We start from the raw sequence: 18,633 nt of genomic DNA, 5'->3' as shown, positions 1-18,633 counted from the left end.
TCTTCTTCCCAAATTTGCTGGTTAGAATGAGCTCGTAAGTATAAAATCTCCGTCTTACCTTTTTACTTGTTGAATACATTACTAAATTATAGTTAGTGGGATCACGAACGTTCTGAATGGCATGGCTGATCGGTATTTTTCACTTCTTTCCATTATTTTTCACTTTTTCCTCATACAACACTCACGATGCTTAACTTTATAATTATGTTTCTAATTTTCCTTGCATTGCATTGCTCTAGATTCACAAATTTAGATTCAATCAATCCAAGATCCCAAACATACCATTCAAATTCCTTCCCGTGTAGTCGTTAATACTAATGTCTCTTATTATTATGACCGTCACTAAGATTCTCCACTTCATGTTTATCTTCTTTCCCCTAAGGTCCAATGAGTCTACGCAAGTATCGCTCTATCCCTATCATCATTACCCTCGAAAGCTAACACTATTTCGTTACCTTAGATCTAAAGATCAAATTTCGTGTTGACCCCTAAAATGCAACATTCCTCACCAACCACGCGCCACTCTACAGCCGAAGCAGAGCGACGAGCCACACATGGACATCCCGCCGAACCGTCAAGAGCTCATCTTCAGCCTCAAATGCCGCTATTTCAAGTCCTATCCATGTAACCCCGCCAGCGTCTTATCATCGGTTACGCGAACCAACACAGCCGACTGGGATAAAATCTGCACCACATCCTCGCCACCATGGTGGAAGTCCGGGCGGGGTTCTAACCATGCCTGTCGAGTCAGATGGCCTTCGATGTATGGTGTCTCGGACATATATCTCTTGGATATCCATCTGCCATGAAACTCACGGCCAAATCAGCCAATAACACTGCGGTGAGTTGGTCTTGCAGGCAGAACGAATCGAAATTTTCGAGGCGACGGCAAGCTAGCTTAGCTGTCCAACATGGCATGCATGGCTTGAATGGAGTGGAGCTACTGGCGAGATTCGATACATTGGCAGCAGTACACAAGTCTAGATTTGGAGTCGTCACTTTTGTAATATCGCCACGACTGACATATGCACTTCCAGCAGCAGGCAGCTTCAGTGAATCCTTATCAGACTGGGGCAACGGTAGGGGTGGTCTGGTATATAGCTCATATCAACCCCCTTCGAAGGTTCGACCCCGATAGAACAGAAGGGAGTTAAAAGGATCCATGCAATTCCAGTATTTCTCAGAATCGACGGTAGCTGTCAGCAGCATTACGGTCTCTGCTTCCAAAATGTCTACTGCCACAAGTTCGCCTACAAGTCCGTTTGTGTTGATAGACCCACCGGTCACGGGGGAGGACGAGGCTTCTTCGATATCCACACATGTTACTCTTCCTCGGGCTCCGTGGAATTCTGCTATCCCTCCTAGCCTTTCCAAGACCCCTCTATTACCCCTCCCTACCGATCTTCTTATCAAGCAACTTCAATACTATATCGAAACCCACGATACGGATTTCTACTCTCACAAGTGGTTTAAAGCTCATACAAGCCTTCTCAAAATTATCAAAATCCTCGAAGAAAATGCTTTAAACATACAAGTTATCAACTACTGTATCGTCAAACTCCACAATGTCAATACCCGGGAGGAACTTATGGCCTACTTTGATCGACGTCTGTTCTTCTCTCACACACGGCTTAAGCAATACGATGCTGCATGGGAGATGCTGCCAAAACTAAAATTCGACCAAGAAAAATCTCCACAACTGTGCTATGAAACCTGTAAGGAACTCTTATCAGCAGCTGGGTTTCTGGAACGAGCTTCAAAGATACGGGTTCAGCCATGGCATCCGGATATGGCAACCAGAGACTGGCTACTCAACCAAGCAGAAATCTGCTGCCGAAGAGCCATTGATGCCGCTACTGTTGGAGATGTAGCACTGATTCATCGACCTGGGAAATACGAAACATATGCTATGATGGCAGTGATCAAGGGTGAGCAAAGAAACCATGAAGACGCCGCCTTCTGGAAGAGCTTGATCCTAGCCGACGGAATGAACGTGGAACGAGAAGTAATATTCTTCCCAGTCCTCACAAGTTGGATGGGAGAGTTCAAAGAAGTAGTGGATATCATCGTGCAGAACTATCCCAAGCCAGAAGGCGAAGGGCCAGCTGTAGAATCAGGGGGAAAACAGAAGCCAAGGAAGAGACTTGAGAACCTCCCCGAGGAAACGACCGAAGAACTAAACGAGGAATCCGAAGAAAAGATTCCAACGGCCAAGTCAACCAGCAAGTCGGACGTCACGGATGGAGGAGTGAAAGTCACAAAGGAGTAGAGGGAGTTTGGACTTTCTTTTGGAGTTTTCTGTTTCTATTCGTTTACCACGTTGTATATGCAATTGTTGCCTTACATAGCGGGACATTTTTTATCTGGTATGATCTTTTAATTGTCGCCTTTGAATTCGAATTTTAGTAATACAGATCCTTATGTCAATCCTACGTTACCACATCGTAGAAGCAGCGCAGCTCCTAGGTTTTTTTTTCGTATACCGATTTAGCTTCGCCAGCCACAAACCGAAAATTTCCCTCCTCGTCTAGGTGAAAGAAAAGAAGTAGCCCGAACACTGGTTTGTTATTCACTCATGAACTCAAGTAAGTCTTGTCGGTTAGGCGGGAAGGGACCAGGTTGGGGCCGCAATACGGGTGACCCCGTTTTCCTCACCACTCTAAAAATAAACAGGCCACAGCTAACGCCATTATAACCATAGTATCTGGGGTCTCCCGCTGCCCCGCGTCTAGACTACCAGAATCTACGAAGTATACGTCACCAACCCTCCGGCTGATACTTCACCGCTGCACGTGTGCATAGAATCACTAGTCTCCCTTCAAGATGGACACCAGAGCAAACTTCGAAGTCCGAGATGTCGCAGTCAAAGATGCCAGAACTAAGAAGGTCCACCCGGCTCCGGTTTCCATCTCCATTGTCCGATAAATTCGACTATTGCGTCGACGACGAATACATGTCCAGAATTGTGGATCCAGAAACCGGTGTAACGCATTACATCTACTCCTTCGACGACGGCATGAAAGTGGTCCCAAGTTCTCCATCCAGCGATATCAACTCCCGGGAAAGCGAAAGCAGTTGTCTTTTCTCTATATACTTGATATTGTATCGTTCAGCACTTGGTTTTTACAACGGCTACAGCTTACGAACTTGGAACGATTTTCTTTTATGCCTTAAAGAAGCCTCCCCTTCAGTTTTCTTCAATTAAACAACTCAAACCCCTAAAGTCCCTGCTATGCATACATGGATATAGGAAAATACAGGATTGATCGCAATCATTGTCATAACAGAAGTTTTACTAATAAACCCAAAAAGAAAAATCACACTTTCATAACCAAAATTTCCAATCAAGAATTTCCAAGAACAAATTAATCAAACATGATATCGTATACACTCCAACAAAAAGGACGGATCAAGAAGGGAAAGAATTAAAAGATAATGGCTAGATCGCTAAGAAGAGTTCGTAGCAACCCCACTTAAGCCTGCCATTGCCATCTCTTCTGGCGAGTAAGTTGGCGGTTGAAGTTACCTCCGTTTCCGCCGTTGTTGTTAGCGAAGCCGTTGTTTCCACCATTGTTGTTGAAGTTTCCATTGTTGTTACCACCGTTGTTTCCACCATTGTTGTTGAAGTTTCCATTGTTGTTACCACCGTTGTTTCCACCATTGTTGTTGAAGTTTCCACCGTTATTTCCACCGTTGTTATTGTTGTTGTTGTTACCACCGTTGAAGTTTCCACCGTTAGCAGCTCCAGCAGGAGTACTCGCGATAGCAGAGGGAGCTGGGATAACAGAAGAAACTGGGGCTGGGAGACCACCGTTCGCTGGCAAGGTAGGTTGCTGAGCTCCATTATTGGCATTGTTATTAGGATCCACCATCTGAACAGGAACACAACCACCGAATGGACCAGCTCGAGCAGTATTCTGACATCTGACGATGCAAAGGTTCTCCATACCACCCATGCTTCCGGTACACTGCATACCGGCTGGCATCTGGACGGTCAATGGATGAACGGTCTTTTGACCCTGTCGGTTACTACCGTTACGTCCTGGGACGTTCTGAGTAACTGTGATCTCAGTGAAGGAAGCACCAGTACCAGTAGCATCGATCATGCAAGTATATGGACCCGCACCGTCGGCGTTAACTTGTCGAAGGCTCATGGAGAGGGTACCACCGGGGCTGACTTGAGCGATATCACCGGCTTGTGCCATGGCGGGGACAGATCCGCTGACACTGTTCTTACCACCACCAAGAGTGGTGCCACAACCTTGAGCTGCGGCGACGGATCGTTGGTCCTTGAAGATTGTGGAGTCTTGTTGGAAGGGATTTCGGCGGGTTCCATCACGGGGAGTGGAGTCGACTACACCGAGACCCTTGCTCTTAGTGGTGCCGACATCACCAACGGCGCTTTCGATGAGACCGTGGGCCCAGACTTGGGGGGCTGCGGTGAGGGCAGCGAGGATAGTGGAGAGGAAGATCTTGGAATGCATTTTTGAAAAAAATTTAAAGAAACTTGGAAATTAAAAAATAAAAATAAAAGATTGGAAAAAAGAAGTTATGAAAATGAAATGGGTATTAGAAAACCTGCTAATATGTTTGCACAGCAAAATGACTTAATAAGATCGTCAAGATCGAAAAGATCGAAAAGAATAAAATAATCGAGCCACCAGGGCGAAAAGAGAGAAAATTAACTAAAGAAAAAAAAAGGCAGTAGAGGCTGGTTTGCTTGGAAGACTCGCTTGATGGTGAAAAAAAAGGACTCAGAAGCCGGGAGAATCGAAGTCTTTTATAGGCCTTGGAGAGACTCTGAAGCATCCTTGAGTTCTAAAGCTTTAGCAAGGAATATAGCGCTGCGGCTCGAGTTACTACTACGTAGTGTATGCACGCCAGGATTTACACCATGATAGTGCCCTCGGGCTAGGTTTCTCCGACAATTCTGGTGCACACTAGCACAGACTGGGGAATAGCAGCGAAACTCTGGCCGAAGCCGACATCGCGACGCCGTCTATGCAGCACTGCCTACTAACGCTAGCTACATGAAATGTATGTCCGTGCAGTGCAATGTACAATGTACAGTGGCCAAGATAGATCGGACTGTTTTTCGATAGGTGTAGAACCCAATGCAGACATGTTTACAAAAGGTGGTGCCTGAAAAGTTTCATGCTATTCTCGGTGACAAATTCAAAGTAGGTCATTGAAGACCCTTCGTCTCAAAAGTTTCGAGATACCAAAATCGATACCGTGCAAATCCGGAAACCTCGGCAAGGGAATTAGACCAAGATAGGTTAGTCTAATGTTGCTCAATTCAGCTGGTCTCGTAGATTTTTCTCACGAACACTGCGCCAGGTTTCAAGGGAGTGGGGTATAACGAAAGGCCCTAACGCCCGATGTGTTAGAATTCCCATTTTGGGCGATTTCCAGTCCCTGTCGGCCGCCAGATTAGGAATGGTGAACAGAGCTCGGATTCCAAAAGCAACGATTTCCAGCCGAGGCCAATTTGGAAAGCTTGTCTCGAGGGTAGGCTCAGGTACAAGAGTCATGACGTTACGGCTTTGAAACGATTTTAAGGGTGTGTCTTGTCTAGGAACCTACACTCATGTCGGTCAGGTGGGATGCAGATACACAAAATACCACAAACTTATGAAAAGACGGCATAATCTTGTTTGGGCTCAGTAGTAAACAGAAAGAGGGCTAAAGTGTCTGCCTTTCGCGGTTGACCGAGCTTGAAGAAACACTCAAGTCAGGAAATTCGACCTCTGTCTTAAAATAGAAGTAGTTATTCGTCCAAATATCGATATGAAGTTGATATCACACCTTCAGTGTGTTATAATGCCCGACTCCAAGAAACCTCGCAAATACCTACAATTTTGCTATCACACGGAAACATCTAGGATACCCTGTGAGTGGCCATATTAAAGTAGTAAAGTCGAACCGATCCAAGGTCTAGTGATGAGGCAGGCGCCAAATCGAGATCTTTGACTTTGCTAAGATAAAACTTATTTCGAAACGCGAGATGCTTCCAACATATAATTAGCCCGCAATGATAATGTCCGCAACCGAGGCTCGCTCAATATATTGAGTAATTTAATCTATCGGCCGGTGTACCGAAGTATTATTAATAATACTACTTCAAGAGGTTATATATCGTTAAGCCGTGCGCACAGGGCGTCTGGCATGACGCATTGACGTCGACGGCTTGAGATATGGACAAACACCGCCTCCATGATGAGGGGTTATGGTTGTGCAAACGAAAGTCGTTTCAAGTCTAGGAAAGCTTTAAAGCGATAACTTCAGGTTTTCCTGTCAAGATTTTAAAGAACCAATGTTCTTCGATATGTCGACGAGCGAGTGGACGTCTAAGAAGCCTAGAAGGTCCGACCAACGTCCACCTAGATTGGGGCTAAAGAAACGTCCTACGTATCACACCTGCTATCGAAGCATCTATTTATATTTCTGATTGTTCATTCGATTAGAAATACGAGAATCTAGACCCGTCGATAGAAGGAAACATGTGCAGAGCAGCTGCCAGGCTCGAGCTCTGACTAAATACCACAAAAACAACTAAAATCCTTTCGAAACTAGAATCGGCAACAGGCCCCAGTATTTCTATCCGAGATCGACGTACTACGGACTGAAAGGAATCGTATCCGAAATTTAAAGTCATTAGATTGCATTTTCCAAAACAATTTCGGTTACATCCGACATATCCACTACCCAAAACCATACACAAACATAGTCAGGTTGCATCATCTCCTTCAGCTTTGACTCTTTGTAGCACCTCTCAATTGTAGGCAGTCAGAAGAGAACCTTTTAATTGCAATTTTAAAAATTTCAAGTTAAGTCTCGACTAGCTTAGACACTATAATTGAGTTAAGTACACGATAGCTTGCAACGAATACAATTACTAAAAAATTAAAAACCACCCAACCTATTAAACGGATTCTTCTCAGCAGGCTGATCCAGTAATTCCTGCGCCCTGCGACACTTCAGACTAGTGTATCTATGCCATTTGGCCCTACTCCGATGTAAAGGTCCTCGTCGGCTTTAATGAAAAGGAGTACTACCTTCACCCCAACATCATCTCCATCGGCTCAGATTTCTTCGAAGCTAGATGCCGTGAAGAAAATATTTTCGTTGAAAGCCAAGAAAAGTTGATCAAACTTCCAGACATCGAACCCGAAGAATTCGATGTTGTCGTCAGATGGATCTACCAAGGTGGAAACAATCTTCCCGACTACATCGAATTTGAGAGTTTCTGTGCAGTCCTTCGCGCTGCCGACTTTCTGGGCGCCCACAGTCTCAAGCTAGAGATGCAAGAACAACTTATTGCTAAGAGTTCCATCGCGAAGACCACCAAATTACTATCGAGGATCCTGTCAAGCTCTACCGAGGCATCGCAGATAACTCTTCAATCTCGGATTGGCTCCAACTCCGCAGGATCGCTGACCAAGTTTTGCTCTTTTGGTACAATGGGGGCTTGTCTCTTTTTGAAATAGCTCAAAAGGGCTTGGGTAACGCCGTTCGCATAGATCTCTACCAAGAGATCTGTAGTAAGAACTTCTGCGGGATGTGTTACTCTGATTTGCTTGAAAACAGAGAAGGCAAGTGCCTGATTTGTTTGTCTGAGCTTGAGAATGTTCAGTGCAGGACGGGTAAGGGTGTTCCTGTGGCCGGCACTCCACATGGGCGTGGACGCCCTGACACTTCTGAAGCTTAGATTCTACGGTAGGTTACAATTTCTCGCTACGGATGCGATTTGATATGATCTGACACTCTTGGATCATTGTAAATCATGAAGGCAACTTGTGATTATGCATAAACCTGCAACCTATCTTTTTCCTTTCTTCTACGATAAACGCTTGTTCGATGCTGAACGAGGAAGTCGGTATATCGCATGACATTGGCGCACCGATACTACAAAACGTGCTTGCAGCTTTACCCTGTTAAGATTCAACCATTGTTATCATGAGTTGGAAAACTTCCCAGGGAAATAAATGAAGCTAGAAACCAATGAGGAACTATTTCTCATAAAGCTCCCGGAGATCCTAGCATTTTATCGCCACGCTCCGTATAACTTATCATGTATGAGTATAATACTGAGGGCACTTTGTACGTTCTTTCCGTAATATCCCCTGCTAAGCTACAGTAATGTCTCACAAACTTCCGTCATTTTTACGCGTAGACTACCTTACCTTCTACAGGGTCTTTGTAATTTGCAAGGAATAATATTGACAGAGCTAGAGCTACAAGATAAAGTATATTAAACAACATAGGTTTCCAAGAGCCGAGAAAGGGTTGACGTCCTAAGAATTGGTATCTCAAAGAACTGAGCGGTAGGCAGAAGCGGGAACGATATTTCAGGCATATTTGCCGGTCGATCATAGGCATAAGGTAGCCAATTCCAAAATTTGATTTGGAGGCCAGCAGGTGGGTTAAATAAATACTGCAGATGCAAACCGTTATGATTGTGCAGGGACCATTAGGGCAGGGGCAAAGCTGCCAATATCGATTGTTCCCATCAAGTCTTCTCCAATGGGTTAACATATTCGAGATTCGAGCATATACGCATGCAATTACGCCCAAGACAGCGCGTCCTATTGGCAGGTTGATGACCAAGCTGGCAATTGCCGCAAAGAGCGGTATGGATTTTGTTTTGGGTGGCCTCGAGAAATAGGCCTAACAACATCGAGGAACCGAGGTGACCCTTCGATAGTCGTAGAATATCATCAGTTCCTACATACCAATTGTGAAAATAAGACTCCGCTAATTTTCTCAAAGCTTTCCTGTCAGCAAGTTTTGAATGTACACAAAATGTCTCTAGGAGATTGATTACACTATTTAAGGATTTCCCATCTGTTAGAGCAACTAATTCCTTGTCTGTAGCCTTGAAAATGGCATTCTTTAGAGGTAAGATTTGGAGATAATCAGCAGCAATAAACGCATCCCCGATTAGCTGCTGGTTTTCCTCGTTAAAAGGTTTGGGACATTTGTATCTCCCAGCATACATCCATAAAGCAGCAATGCTGAAGCTTTGAGATGTGATATCCGGCAGGTATATTTCCCTTGTGTTTCCCTCTTCGAAGTGATCCTTGCAGGCCAGCTCAAAGTATTTTTAATGGGCAGCAATGATAACACAATGAAGGTTAAAACATTGTTGATGTGGTCGTAGCTGCAATTGTAAGGCCAAGAGACCAAACCCCACCAACCATGACGCAAGTATTGAGCACCACGCATGTTGCATTATGGACCCAAATTGCATTTGTCTTGGCACGCATTGTATCTGTCGACACTACACAACGATGAAATTTGGAGATGTCGTTCTAATCTTATAACTATAATACAGACCCAAATTGAGATCGTTGACTAAATTTGACTCATATTTGCATATTCAATATGCGATGATGTTAATTTATATTAGTAAAATATAGGTTATCTGGAAATCGCTTTAGATGATGTGTCGACAAAGATGTGGGCACCGCTGAGCTAACATTCAACGGACAGTTGGCCTTAGGGCCCTGGTATCCCGCTAGTTTTTTGGATTATTCAACTAGAATATTCTCATCCTTCTGAAGGGTTAAGAGTGATACTTTTGAAATGTCATATGAAGAACTAAAGTCTCAGTACAGTATATATACGTAAGCATATATAATTCGGACCCGCATATCATGATATATATCAGTATAAGTGATTCTAAAAACTTCGAAAGATCGAGACACGATCTTGATATGGATATCATGCTGGAAGGTTACTCAAGTATTTATTTATAGAGGACAGTAACTTTTTTTGGAACTAAATCGTCTATAGGCTATGCTCTGTAGCCCTGTCATACGAATACCCGAGGGTTGTAGTATACTGAGGCAGCACAAATGTGGAAGCTATTGTCACTCTCGAAATCGATGTATATCACATGCCATCGATAGGTTTAGGAATAGCAAACTACGTTGACTCGTCTTACAGTTGAGCAAATAGTGAATATAGCTTATTTCAAACAGTGGGAGTATCTTATCGCAAATCTCGGCGTGGGTATTATCTAGGACACAGTGATATGACTAAGATGAGCTCACTCTCAGCTATCATATATATATCCCCTCCCCTTATCCTTCTCTATCTCCCCTCTCCCACTCCCACTCCTCCCCACCAACTCCTCATGTCCACCAACCATCAGCCACCCATTCACGGCCCTTACGACCCCATCATCTCATGATCGTTTCATCCTCTTTCTTTTCCATATCCCTCTCATCTATGTGGTATTCAGTAATTGGAACCTTTGCTCCGTTTCTTTTCGTGTCATTTATTTTCTGTGTCGTCGTCGTCTGGCTTTATCCATTTCCTTCATCTTTCCTTCATCTACCCTCCTCATCATTCTTTCTTATCTAGCTTCTTCTTATTCATTCAGATATCCCTATAATCCTTCATATTCGGTTACATCTCCATTACGTGTCCTCGGCTTTCCTATTTTTTCCCCAATCCACCAACTTTTCGTCAGGTATCTCTACTTCCATCAATCCTGTTTTTGAATCTAACTATTTCACGATCTTCCTATCTTCTTTCTTCATCCTCTCCAACCTCTCTTCAATTTCATCCCTCATCCGGCGCCAGCCTGTCTAGGAGTATTAAAAAACCACTCCACAATGGCATTCACCCAACCCCACACCAAAGCCACCCCAAGCATCAACTTCACCCCCTCACCCCCCTCCCGTCCCACAACCCCAGGCTCCCAAAAACCCGCCTACATAGCAGCGCACACTCCCACTCCATCTCGAATCCGAACACTAAACAATTCCTCTACACCTGCCCGTCAAGCGTGTGGATTGCTACATCTAAGCCTTTCGTCTGCTTCAAAGTCCACTAAGAAGAAACGCGAAAGAAGTAGTCTTGGGAATGTGGAGAGTGTATCGCCTACTCAGGCAGCAGTGAAGAGGTGGAAGAGACCGAGAATTTCGAGGGAGGGGTTGATGAAGTTGAAGATGGAGGATAGGGAGGGGGGTGGTTCTTTTGCGATTGAGATTGCAGCTGGAGAGGCAGCTAGTCCTGTGAAGCTAGATAATCAAGATATTGGGGTTTTGGAGAATATAGCTCAGAGTATTGAAGATACCAAGGAAGCTATCAAAGAAACGAGGAAAGCCATGACTCCCGCCATCGAACCCTGTACCCCACCGCCACGTCGTCGAGGAAGACCTCCAAAGAAACCTACACTACAAGATGAGGCATCAAAGTCCATTTCCCCAGGAGAGCAAATATCTCCGGCGCTAGCCATCAGCCCAAGGAAGAAACAAGCTGTCGGCTACAAATTGCACAAACAAGCCACAGGAACCAACCCACAAGCAGCTGTTGAACATCACCTCGTTCCCAAACTCCCACCAGCCACCAAGTCTCCAGAATACAGTCGCTCAAGACTTCAAGAGTTAATGAACAAGCTCGACAACGATCCAGAAAATACCAGCACTAAAGCGAACGAGATCAGTGATGCTTTGGCGGATATTATCGAAGGGTCTAGTATGAATGAGCTCGCAGCGAGTATGGTACACCTTAAGGCACCGGATAAGGTCAGACACAAGATCTTTTTGTGCATTATTGTTGCCTTGTTGAGCAAAGGTGCTGCCGAGAGGGGTTCAAATACCATCCATTAACGAGAGCTATCGGCTGATGGCAGATGAGTGGTTGCTGAACAGGGATTTAATTGGCCGCACGTTTACACTTAACAGCATCTGTCTATATTTCTAGACTAACAGCTATCTTGCCAACCAATATGATACATCTACTGCCAGTCCGAAACCATATACTCTTCTTCCCTACTCTATTTCTTCATTCCTACTTTCCTAGCTCCTATTCTATTTATCCCCATTCCCTTCGATCGTTTTGCTTTTCTTAGGTTCAAATTGGCGCAAATATTTTGGATAAACGAAAAACAAGCATGTACTTTAGCCATTCCGAATAACTGCAAAACAAATCCGAACCTTGAGAATTTAACATCTTTCGATAGCATCCAATCTCAAACTATCTACATTACCATAAGAAGCCTTTGTGGCTAGTCATCTAGATAAACCTTCAAGACGGCACAATATCAACCTGAGAACTCCCGCTCCCATTCGCAAAATTCTTCCCTCCAGCGCCATTATTATTCGCACACCCTCTCTTCGCCACATCCCTCCTACCCATCCAAACCCCCATTAGCCACCACCATCTCCAAACAACACTCAGTATATATAAAAAGAAAACCTACGCATAACTCCACACCTTCGAACTCCCCATCGACTCCCCCCTCCACTTACAACCCCCCCTAGTACACAACGTCTTCCAATCTTTATTAGTAACATGAATATTTTCTGATCCCTTTGCGTTGAGAGAGAGGTAACAGAGGCGGTTGTCGTTGTAGGTGCATTTACTGGATTTTGCACAGGTGATCCTCTCTTTTTGAGAGGATGCCGGGGATTAAGAGGGAGGAGATATGGTTGGCGGTGTCAGCAGCTGCGGTGATTATTGAGGCGAGGGTTAGGGTGGTTAGGACGAGGTGGGTGAGGGAAACCATTTTTCTTTGTCTTAAGCTTTGGCCTTCGTCGATGTTTATTATGTCTGTCTTTCAGTTTTTTTTAATATATATGGGGACTAATATTCTTGAAAAGCTTTGGATCTGATAGCAAGACATTATATCGAAATTCAAGGACTTCCTTCCCTATTCTAAGTATTACCTTCGCCCAGAAATTCGACATGGCCGAATTTAGCATCACCAAGATTATATGTATAACAAACCTATTGACGTCAATCCAACCAATAACTACCATACCACCAAGAAATTCGTAGTTGTAAGCCCTGACTGCAAATCCAACTGCCAGGACATGCCACGACGGCCGGCAAAGTTATATACTGCAGTATCCTTCCCGCCCGCATCGCCACCATGATACAAGTTTCTGATTACTATAGGCGACGTATTTATCCGCCCCGTTAACACTTCCCGAGAGTAGACAATCTTGCGTCTATAACCGACGATTATCTGATGTTTGGCGGCGGCAAGCCGAGAGTCTTCCAAGGGACTTGGCTCGGAATTCGGAAGGGTCGACGGTCGCTTGTAATGTAAGCTTACCAACAACTGAGCACTTCTAAATTCTCAATTCTTCATATTCTTTGAATTTATAAACGATTTGTTGGTTTCCGAAATCTACGTTTTATAATTTATACTATTGTGAATTACTAGGGATTTAAAGACAGAATCTTTACGAACGTTTGCCATATATATATCGATAGTGACCTATCGATCGAAGGCCATTCGCGACTACAACACAAATTCTACCACAGAAGACCTCAACATTAGAGCTGCATCCCGACTTCAAGACTACATCCAGATCTTAAGACATTTTAAATGCAGTAAAACTAAAATCATTCTATAGCTAGCGAGTTAAATGCAGCCAGCTTTAAAACCAATCAGCCATCCAATCTTGGTATCCTTCCTTCCACCTTAAACCTCTCCCGCCAGGCACCCGTAACCAGCATTACCAACATCCTGCAGCGAAATGGATCCAAACCGGAAGGTCAACATGCCAAAACCTCTCCAAGATAGCACTTATTCCGGAAACAATCGATACCGCATATCGATAGCTCAATAGCTCATTGCTTCGAAAAAATCACCGCCAGTCGCAGTACCGCGGATGTTCTTGTTTCAAAAACACCAAACAGGAATCGTAAACGCGATATTCGATTATTTCAATAATGCCACTCACTTTTAAAACACTCATGCAAGTTTATGCATTACTTCATTTTTCCGAATTTCCTTGGACATGAGGCATAGTACTTTTTCCCAACAATGAAGGGCACGTTAACCTCGTTGAGCCTCACGCTATGATCCCCAAACCCCGGGTATCGGAACCGTTACAGATCTTGCGTCTGTGGCTCCATTCCCTGAATCAAACAGTCAAAAACATTCGCCAAGCACAACAGTTAAATTACGCCCAGCTGGGCTAGTCCCGGTAAAACCCCACATGAAGCTGCGGTACAACCAATCAAGAAGCTGGGGCTCCTTCTCTTTGTTTATATTCCCTGTCTGCATTTCTGTCGCATCTGATGATGACTAAACCATTGGAATTGGATTAGGGAGGAACCAATGTTATCACATAATTGCTATAACTTCAATATTCCAAAAACCTTAAAAGGGGGATGTCAAAAAGTTTTTAGTCTCTCTTTTTTATTTATCTTTCACATCAGGATTATTATCACTCTTTTTACGGCTTCAAGTTGTGCATTTAATTTTCGTTCACTTCACTTATATTACATTCCATTCATTGATATCACGATACATCAGGATTTTCATTCATTCAAGCTTTTTAAAAATTTATATTCTGGTTTAATATAACACCCCCTTCACCAGCTTTCACAATGCACGCCGTGTACCTCTCCCTCCTCCTCCCAACCACCGTCCTAGCCTCCTTCTCCCTCCTCTCCCTCCCCGACGCCCCCACCCTCCCGGACCGTCCCTCAGGCATCGCCGAAAACCCCTCCTGCATAACCGCCTACAACGCCACAATCGACTGCGACCCTCTCGTAATAACCAACTCCTTCGCCTCCTCTCAAAACCCCACGGTAGAAGAACTCGACAAAATCTGTACTTCCACATGTTTAACCTCATTAAGAAGATGGGTAAGGGGAGGGGAGGGATGTGAGGGGGAGACGTTTTTGAATTATTTTGGATTGATGACGGAGAATTTCTTTGATGGGAATGTGGAGGGTAAGGCAACGGTGACAGATATTTGGCAGTATTATGTTACGGCGGCTTATCATTCTAAGTGCCTTATCGATTCGTAAGTTTTAATCCCCCCGTCCTCTTCAAAAAAAAAAAATTTTTTTACTAATAAATAGTAATTCCAGGTCAACAAACACCTACTGCCTTTTCTCCCCCCTCTCACCAGGTTTCACCCAACCCGCCCTCCTAAACACCTCCTCCCCAGACACCCTCTGTAAAGAAAACTCCTGCGGCACACAATCAGCATACCTCTTCGCCCCCATCAAAACAATTTACAAATACGATCCCACAAATGTCACAGAAAGCCGTGAAGGCGGGGATTTACCAATGCTTAGTCTCGAGGAAGCTTGTCCGGGGATTGATACTTCGGAGTATCCGTTGAGAGAGGAGGATGTTACGGCTGAGATGTTGAAGAGCGGGTCTACTTCTGGGGATAGTAAGACGGGTGGGGATAAACCGAGTGCTGCTGTTTTAATCAGTGTTAGCTCGGGGAATGTGGTGGCAGCGGTGGTCGTTGGTTTGGTCGGACTTTTGACTTTGTAAGATACAAAAAGAGGGGAGTAATACCGATGTATATTATCAAAAGCCTTCAAAAAGCCTATTCATAATCATTAATACAAACACCATACACTCATTTTCCCATCAAACTTACATACTTATTATCTCCCCCTCCTTCTCCCGCCCCCAGCACACTCGATCTCCAACCTCCCAATTAACTCGGTCAAACCCTTCGCTCCAAACGAATTCTCAACTTTTCGATATACCTCAGTTCCCTTAGCCCCACTTTCCACCGCCGTTATATCCTTATCATCCGAAGTCCACTCCTCAATCTGCTCCTGTATACAGGGTAGATTGGATTGATAGCTCCTTAGCATCTCTTTTTTAAACCCCTTCAAAATTACAATTACTTTCTGAATAAGGAGAAAGAGTAAAAGACGAAGCGAGTATAACCATCTATAAAACACCCCGTAAACTTTCCGATTAAACTTGCTCCAAAGAACACCTACACCACTTAAAAAAACTTGTTCATTAAACGACAATCACCCATAATCATAATCATAATTTCCATTCCCGATCTCAGTTTTTAATTTTGAATTGCAATTCCTTTGATCATGATTAACATACAAAGAAATCAATGCAACTTAAGCTTCCCGAAACCCGAAACCCTTGATACCGATTACAATCCCCAAAAAGACAAACATGTTAGCCCGCATGAAACCAAAGTTATAAAACCATCAAAGAAAAATTAGTCTCGAAAAAAGAAAAGGCCCAAAAGAAAAGAAACCAATCCACCAAAACTAGTGCTTCTCCGTTGTCTTATAAGCAATAGAACCACTGATTACCCTACTCCCTTCTCCTTATCCCCCCCTTAACCCCTCCTTATCATCCCCATCATCAAGACTCCACCTCCTCACAACCTCCTTTCCCTTCGCGCTAGTACTCCTCTGCGTAGAAGAAGACGACGACGCAACCCCTCCACCCGTTGTAAATGCCGATGCCGAAGCAACTTTGCCTTCTGCAGCTCTCCCCAGACGCAGCATTCAAAATCTTCTTCTTCGCTGCCTCGGATTATCTAAAATAACCCAGTCGATGTTTTCGGTTTCAAAGATGTTATCTGAAGGGTGGATATTTGGTCCTCACAGGGGGGTAGGGACTGCAGGGGCGGATAGGGATGGATAAAGCGGTGGTGAGTGGGAGGGGTTTGTTATTAGATAGACGATGGGGGTGTTGAATGCGATAAGACCGGTCTATCGACTGTGGGGGGTAGGTTGTTGGAGCCTGAGATCCTTGCGTGGCGGAGGGTTACCGAGGTGGAGGAGGAGTGGGATTCCTGAGGTCTGAGAGGAGGAAGAGGGAGGGGAGGAGGAGGAGGAGTCTAGTTTGGGGGTTAATAGCTACATTTTTGTGGTATTTTTGTTGGGTTTTGGATATATAAATAGTTTTGGGGATGATTGATAGTTGAGAGGGAGTGTCGATGATGAAGATGATGAAGATGAGGAAGATTACTTGTCATAAATGTCAGTTAGAGTAATAAATAGTAATATTTCAGCATACCCCTCAGACTGCTCCCACATGGCCATAATCACCCCATCTCCAAACAGCTTCACATCGTGATAATTCGTATAGAAAAGGAATCTCTTCATTGCCATCTGTAATACATCCTCTACTCCGCCTTAACCCCATTAGCCTCTTCACCAGACAATGCTTCAATAATCTCACTCCCAAATTTATGTATCCCATAAAGCGGTAGCACAAGCCACGGTCCATTCGTCATGATCCAAAACCAGAATAATGTTGTAAAGTCATTGTGTCCGATGTTTTTATATCCTCCCAATATTTCGATGAGCCCTGTTATATATCTCAATTAGCCTCCTCTCCCCTTCAATATCCATATGAGGGGAAGGGAACAAACAATAAAGCACTGTCTTCCAAAAAGTAGCCGTACACCCCACCAACCCCACCACCACCGCCTTCCCGGCCACTCGCCCGTTCACCCTCCCAACCCCCAAAAACCCCTTCTCCCCACTTCCACTCCTAACCAACCACAAATAATAAAAATACCCGAGTGTCTCCACAAAATTCATAACACTCTGAGCGGGATTAAACCCATTCCCCTCATAATAATGTTGGAATCCGTAGACTAAATCGACTTCGCAGTATAAAGCGTAGGGTTTCCAGGGGAGGTGGTATTTTCCGCCTGGCATGGAGTGAGGGCGGAGCATCACGTAAGTGAAGTCCCAGAGGACGAGGGGGAGGGAGATGGAGAGCCAGAGGGTGAAGAGGGGGGTAGGGGTGTGGGTGAAGAGTTTTGCCATGACGTCGGTATTTGATAGTTATTAGATGGAGAGGAACTATTTACGTCTGTTAGCCCCTGGGGATTAGAACGGTGGATAGTATAGTGAGTAGATTTACCTATCAAACTAAAGCTCGTGCGATAGCTGTAAATATATACCTATCCACCGTTCCTCCTCGTGCAACCTGATTTTAAAAACGTATAAAAGATCCCGCTCCAAACCTTATTGTAGCGAGAAGGGTACCTAGACTTAGGTAGCTACCAAAGTCCCCTCTATATACTCTCACCCGCATCCCGCAACACCAAGAAGCCTAGCCAGAAGCTAACCCCAGCTACCTTTGTCCCCCGCTCCACTTTTATGTAAAACCCCATTGTGGAGTTTATCCTAGAAGGGAGAGGTACAAGTGTTTGTCGCACAACCCTGCATTTCGGCGCCAAATTCGCCGGAAAAGCCGAGAGGAACTGGAGTTTTATAATTTTAGCCAAGGCAGCTCCGTTGTATGATAGCGTTTAGTCGTACGAACCTTAGACATCGTTTAATAGTCAGCAGGTTGCAACTCCAAGAATATGGCTTCGTAATTGGATCCACTTGACGGTCTTGCATCGGCCGTATCCGTGATCCGTGGTTTTGGAGGTGAATTTAAGCCGGCCGTACAGAGTATAATCGATCGTGTTGGATAAATTTCGTCCAAATCCGTCGGCCTGCATGTCTTCAACCTCCACGATCATCATACCCCCACCAGGAATTCGATGCCCCTTAAACTCCGTGATGTAGTATAAACCAATATCACCATCTCGCCATGCCTTTTTTTCTGCTCTCATTCCTCTTTTCCAGACTTTATAGCATCAGCTCGTTTCTTATAGTGTCGCATCCCTTGCTAACCTTCCAAATCCTGAACGAACGATCCAGGCCCTACTTCCAGCAAGTATTAGCTTCTTTATACCGACAGGGAAAATAATTCGTGTAACGGAGATACCATTTCGGTAATAATGTTGATGTAGATGGACGTTGAAGGTTTTAGACGCCGTGGTCATGATGTTGTATTTTATAGTGAAGATGGGTGACAACGCATTTTTTGCAACAGAATTTTTTCATGCTCTTCTGGTGGAGGAA

The 18,633-nt window shown here is 44.4% G+C and overlaps 6 protein-coding genes across 6 annotated transcripts; 3 read left to right on the top strand and 3 right to left on the bottom strand.

The window, feature by feature from the left end:
• Window positions 1-805: 805 nt before the first annotated feature.
• DFL_003446 (uncharacterized protein) lies at window positions 806-2,269 on the top strand (the record flags this gene model as incomplete). Its single annotated transcript, XM_067632385.1, has 3 exons — window positions 806-841; window positions 1,038-1,079; window positions 1,139-2,269. The coding sequence occupies 3 exons, from the start codon at window positions 806-808 to the stop codon at window positions 2,267-2,269; spliced, it is 1,209 nt and encodes a 402-aa protein (XP_067490659.1).
• Window positions 2,270-3,473: 1,204 nt separating this feature from the next.
• On the bottom strand, window positions 3,474-4,484 carry DFL_003445 (uncharacterized protein; the record flags this gene model as incomplete). Its single annotated transcript, XM_067632384.1, has 1 exon — window positions 3,474-4,484. The coding sequence occupies one exon, from the start codon at window positions 4,482-4,484 to the stop codon at window positions 3,474-3,476; it is 1,011 nt and encodes a 336-aa protein (XP_067490658.1).
• Window positions 4,485-10,625: 6,141 nt separating this feature from the next.
• Window positions 10,626-11,624, top strand: DFL_003444 (uncharacterized protein; the record flags this gene model as incomplete). The annotated part of the gene is made up of 1 exon (XM_067632383.1): window positions 10,626-11,624. The coding sequence occupies one exon, from the start codon at window positions 10,626-10,628 to the stop codon at window positions 11,622-11,624; it is 999 nt and encodes a 332-aa protein (XP_067490657.1).
• Window positions 11,625-14,361: 2,737 nt separating this feature from the next.
• On the top strand, window positions 14,362-15,268 carry DFL_003443 (uncharacterized protein; the record flags this gene model as incomplete). Its single annotated transcript, XM_067632382.1, has 2 exons — window positions 14,362-14,783; window positions 14,851-15,268. The coding sequence occupies 2 exons, from the start codon at window positions 14,362-14,364 to the stop codon at window positions 15,266-15,268; spliced, it is 840 nt and encodes a 279-aa protein (XP_067490656.1).
• A 1,621-nt stretch (window positions 15,269-16,889) lies between these two features.
• On the bottom strand, window positions 16,890-17,541 carry DFL_003442 (uncharacterized protein; the record flags this gene model as incomplete). Its single annotated transcript, XM_067632381.1, has 2 exons — window positions 16,890-17,074; window positions 17,139-17,541. 2 exons carry the CDS (start codon window positions 17,539-17,541, stop codon window positions 16,890-16,892), a joined length of 588 nt encoding a protein of 195 aa, XP_067490655.1.
• Window positions 17,542-18,062: 521 nt separating this feature from the next.
• On the bottom strand, window positions 18,063-18,554 carry DFL_003441 (uncharacterized protein; the record flags this gene model as incomplete). The annotated part of the gene is made up of 3 exons (XM_067632380.1): window positions 18,063-18,355; window positions 18,403-18,435; window positions 18,497-18,554. 3 exons carry the CDS (start codon window positions 18,552-18,554, stop codon window positions 18,063-18,065), a joined length of 384 nt encoding a protein of 127 aa, XP_067490654.1.
• Between the last annotated feature and the right edge of the window lie 79 nt (window positions 18,555-18,633).

Source organism: Arthrobotrys flagrans (genome assembly GCF_004000055.1).
Source record: "Arthrobotrys flagrans strain CBS H-5679 chromosome Unknown unitig_0, whole genome shotgun sequence".
Taxonomy (NCBI): domain Eukaryota; kingdom Fungi; phylum Ascomycota; class Orbiliomycetes; order Orbiliales; family Orbiliaceae; genus Arthrobotrys; species Arthrobotrys flagrans.
This window is presented reverse-complemented; position numbering and strand designations above follow the sequence as displayed.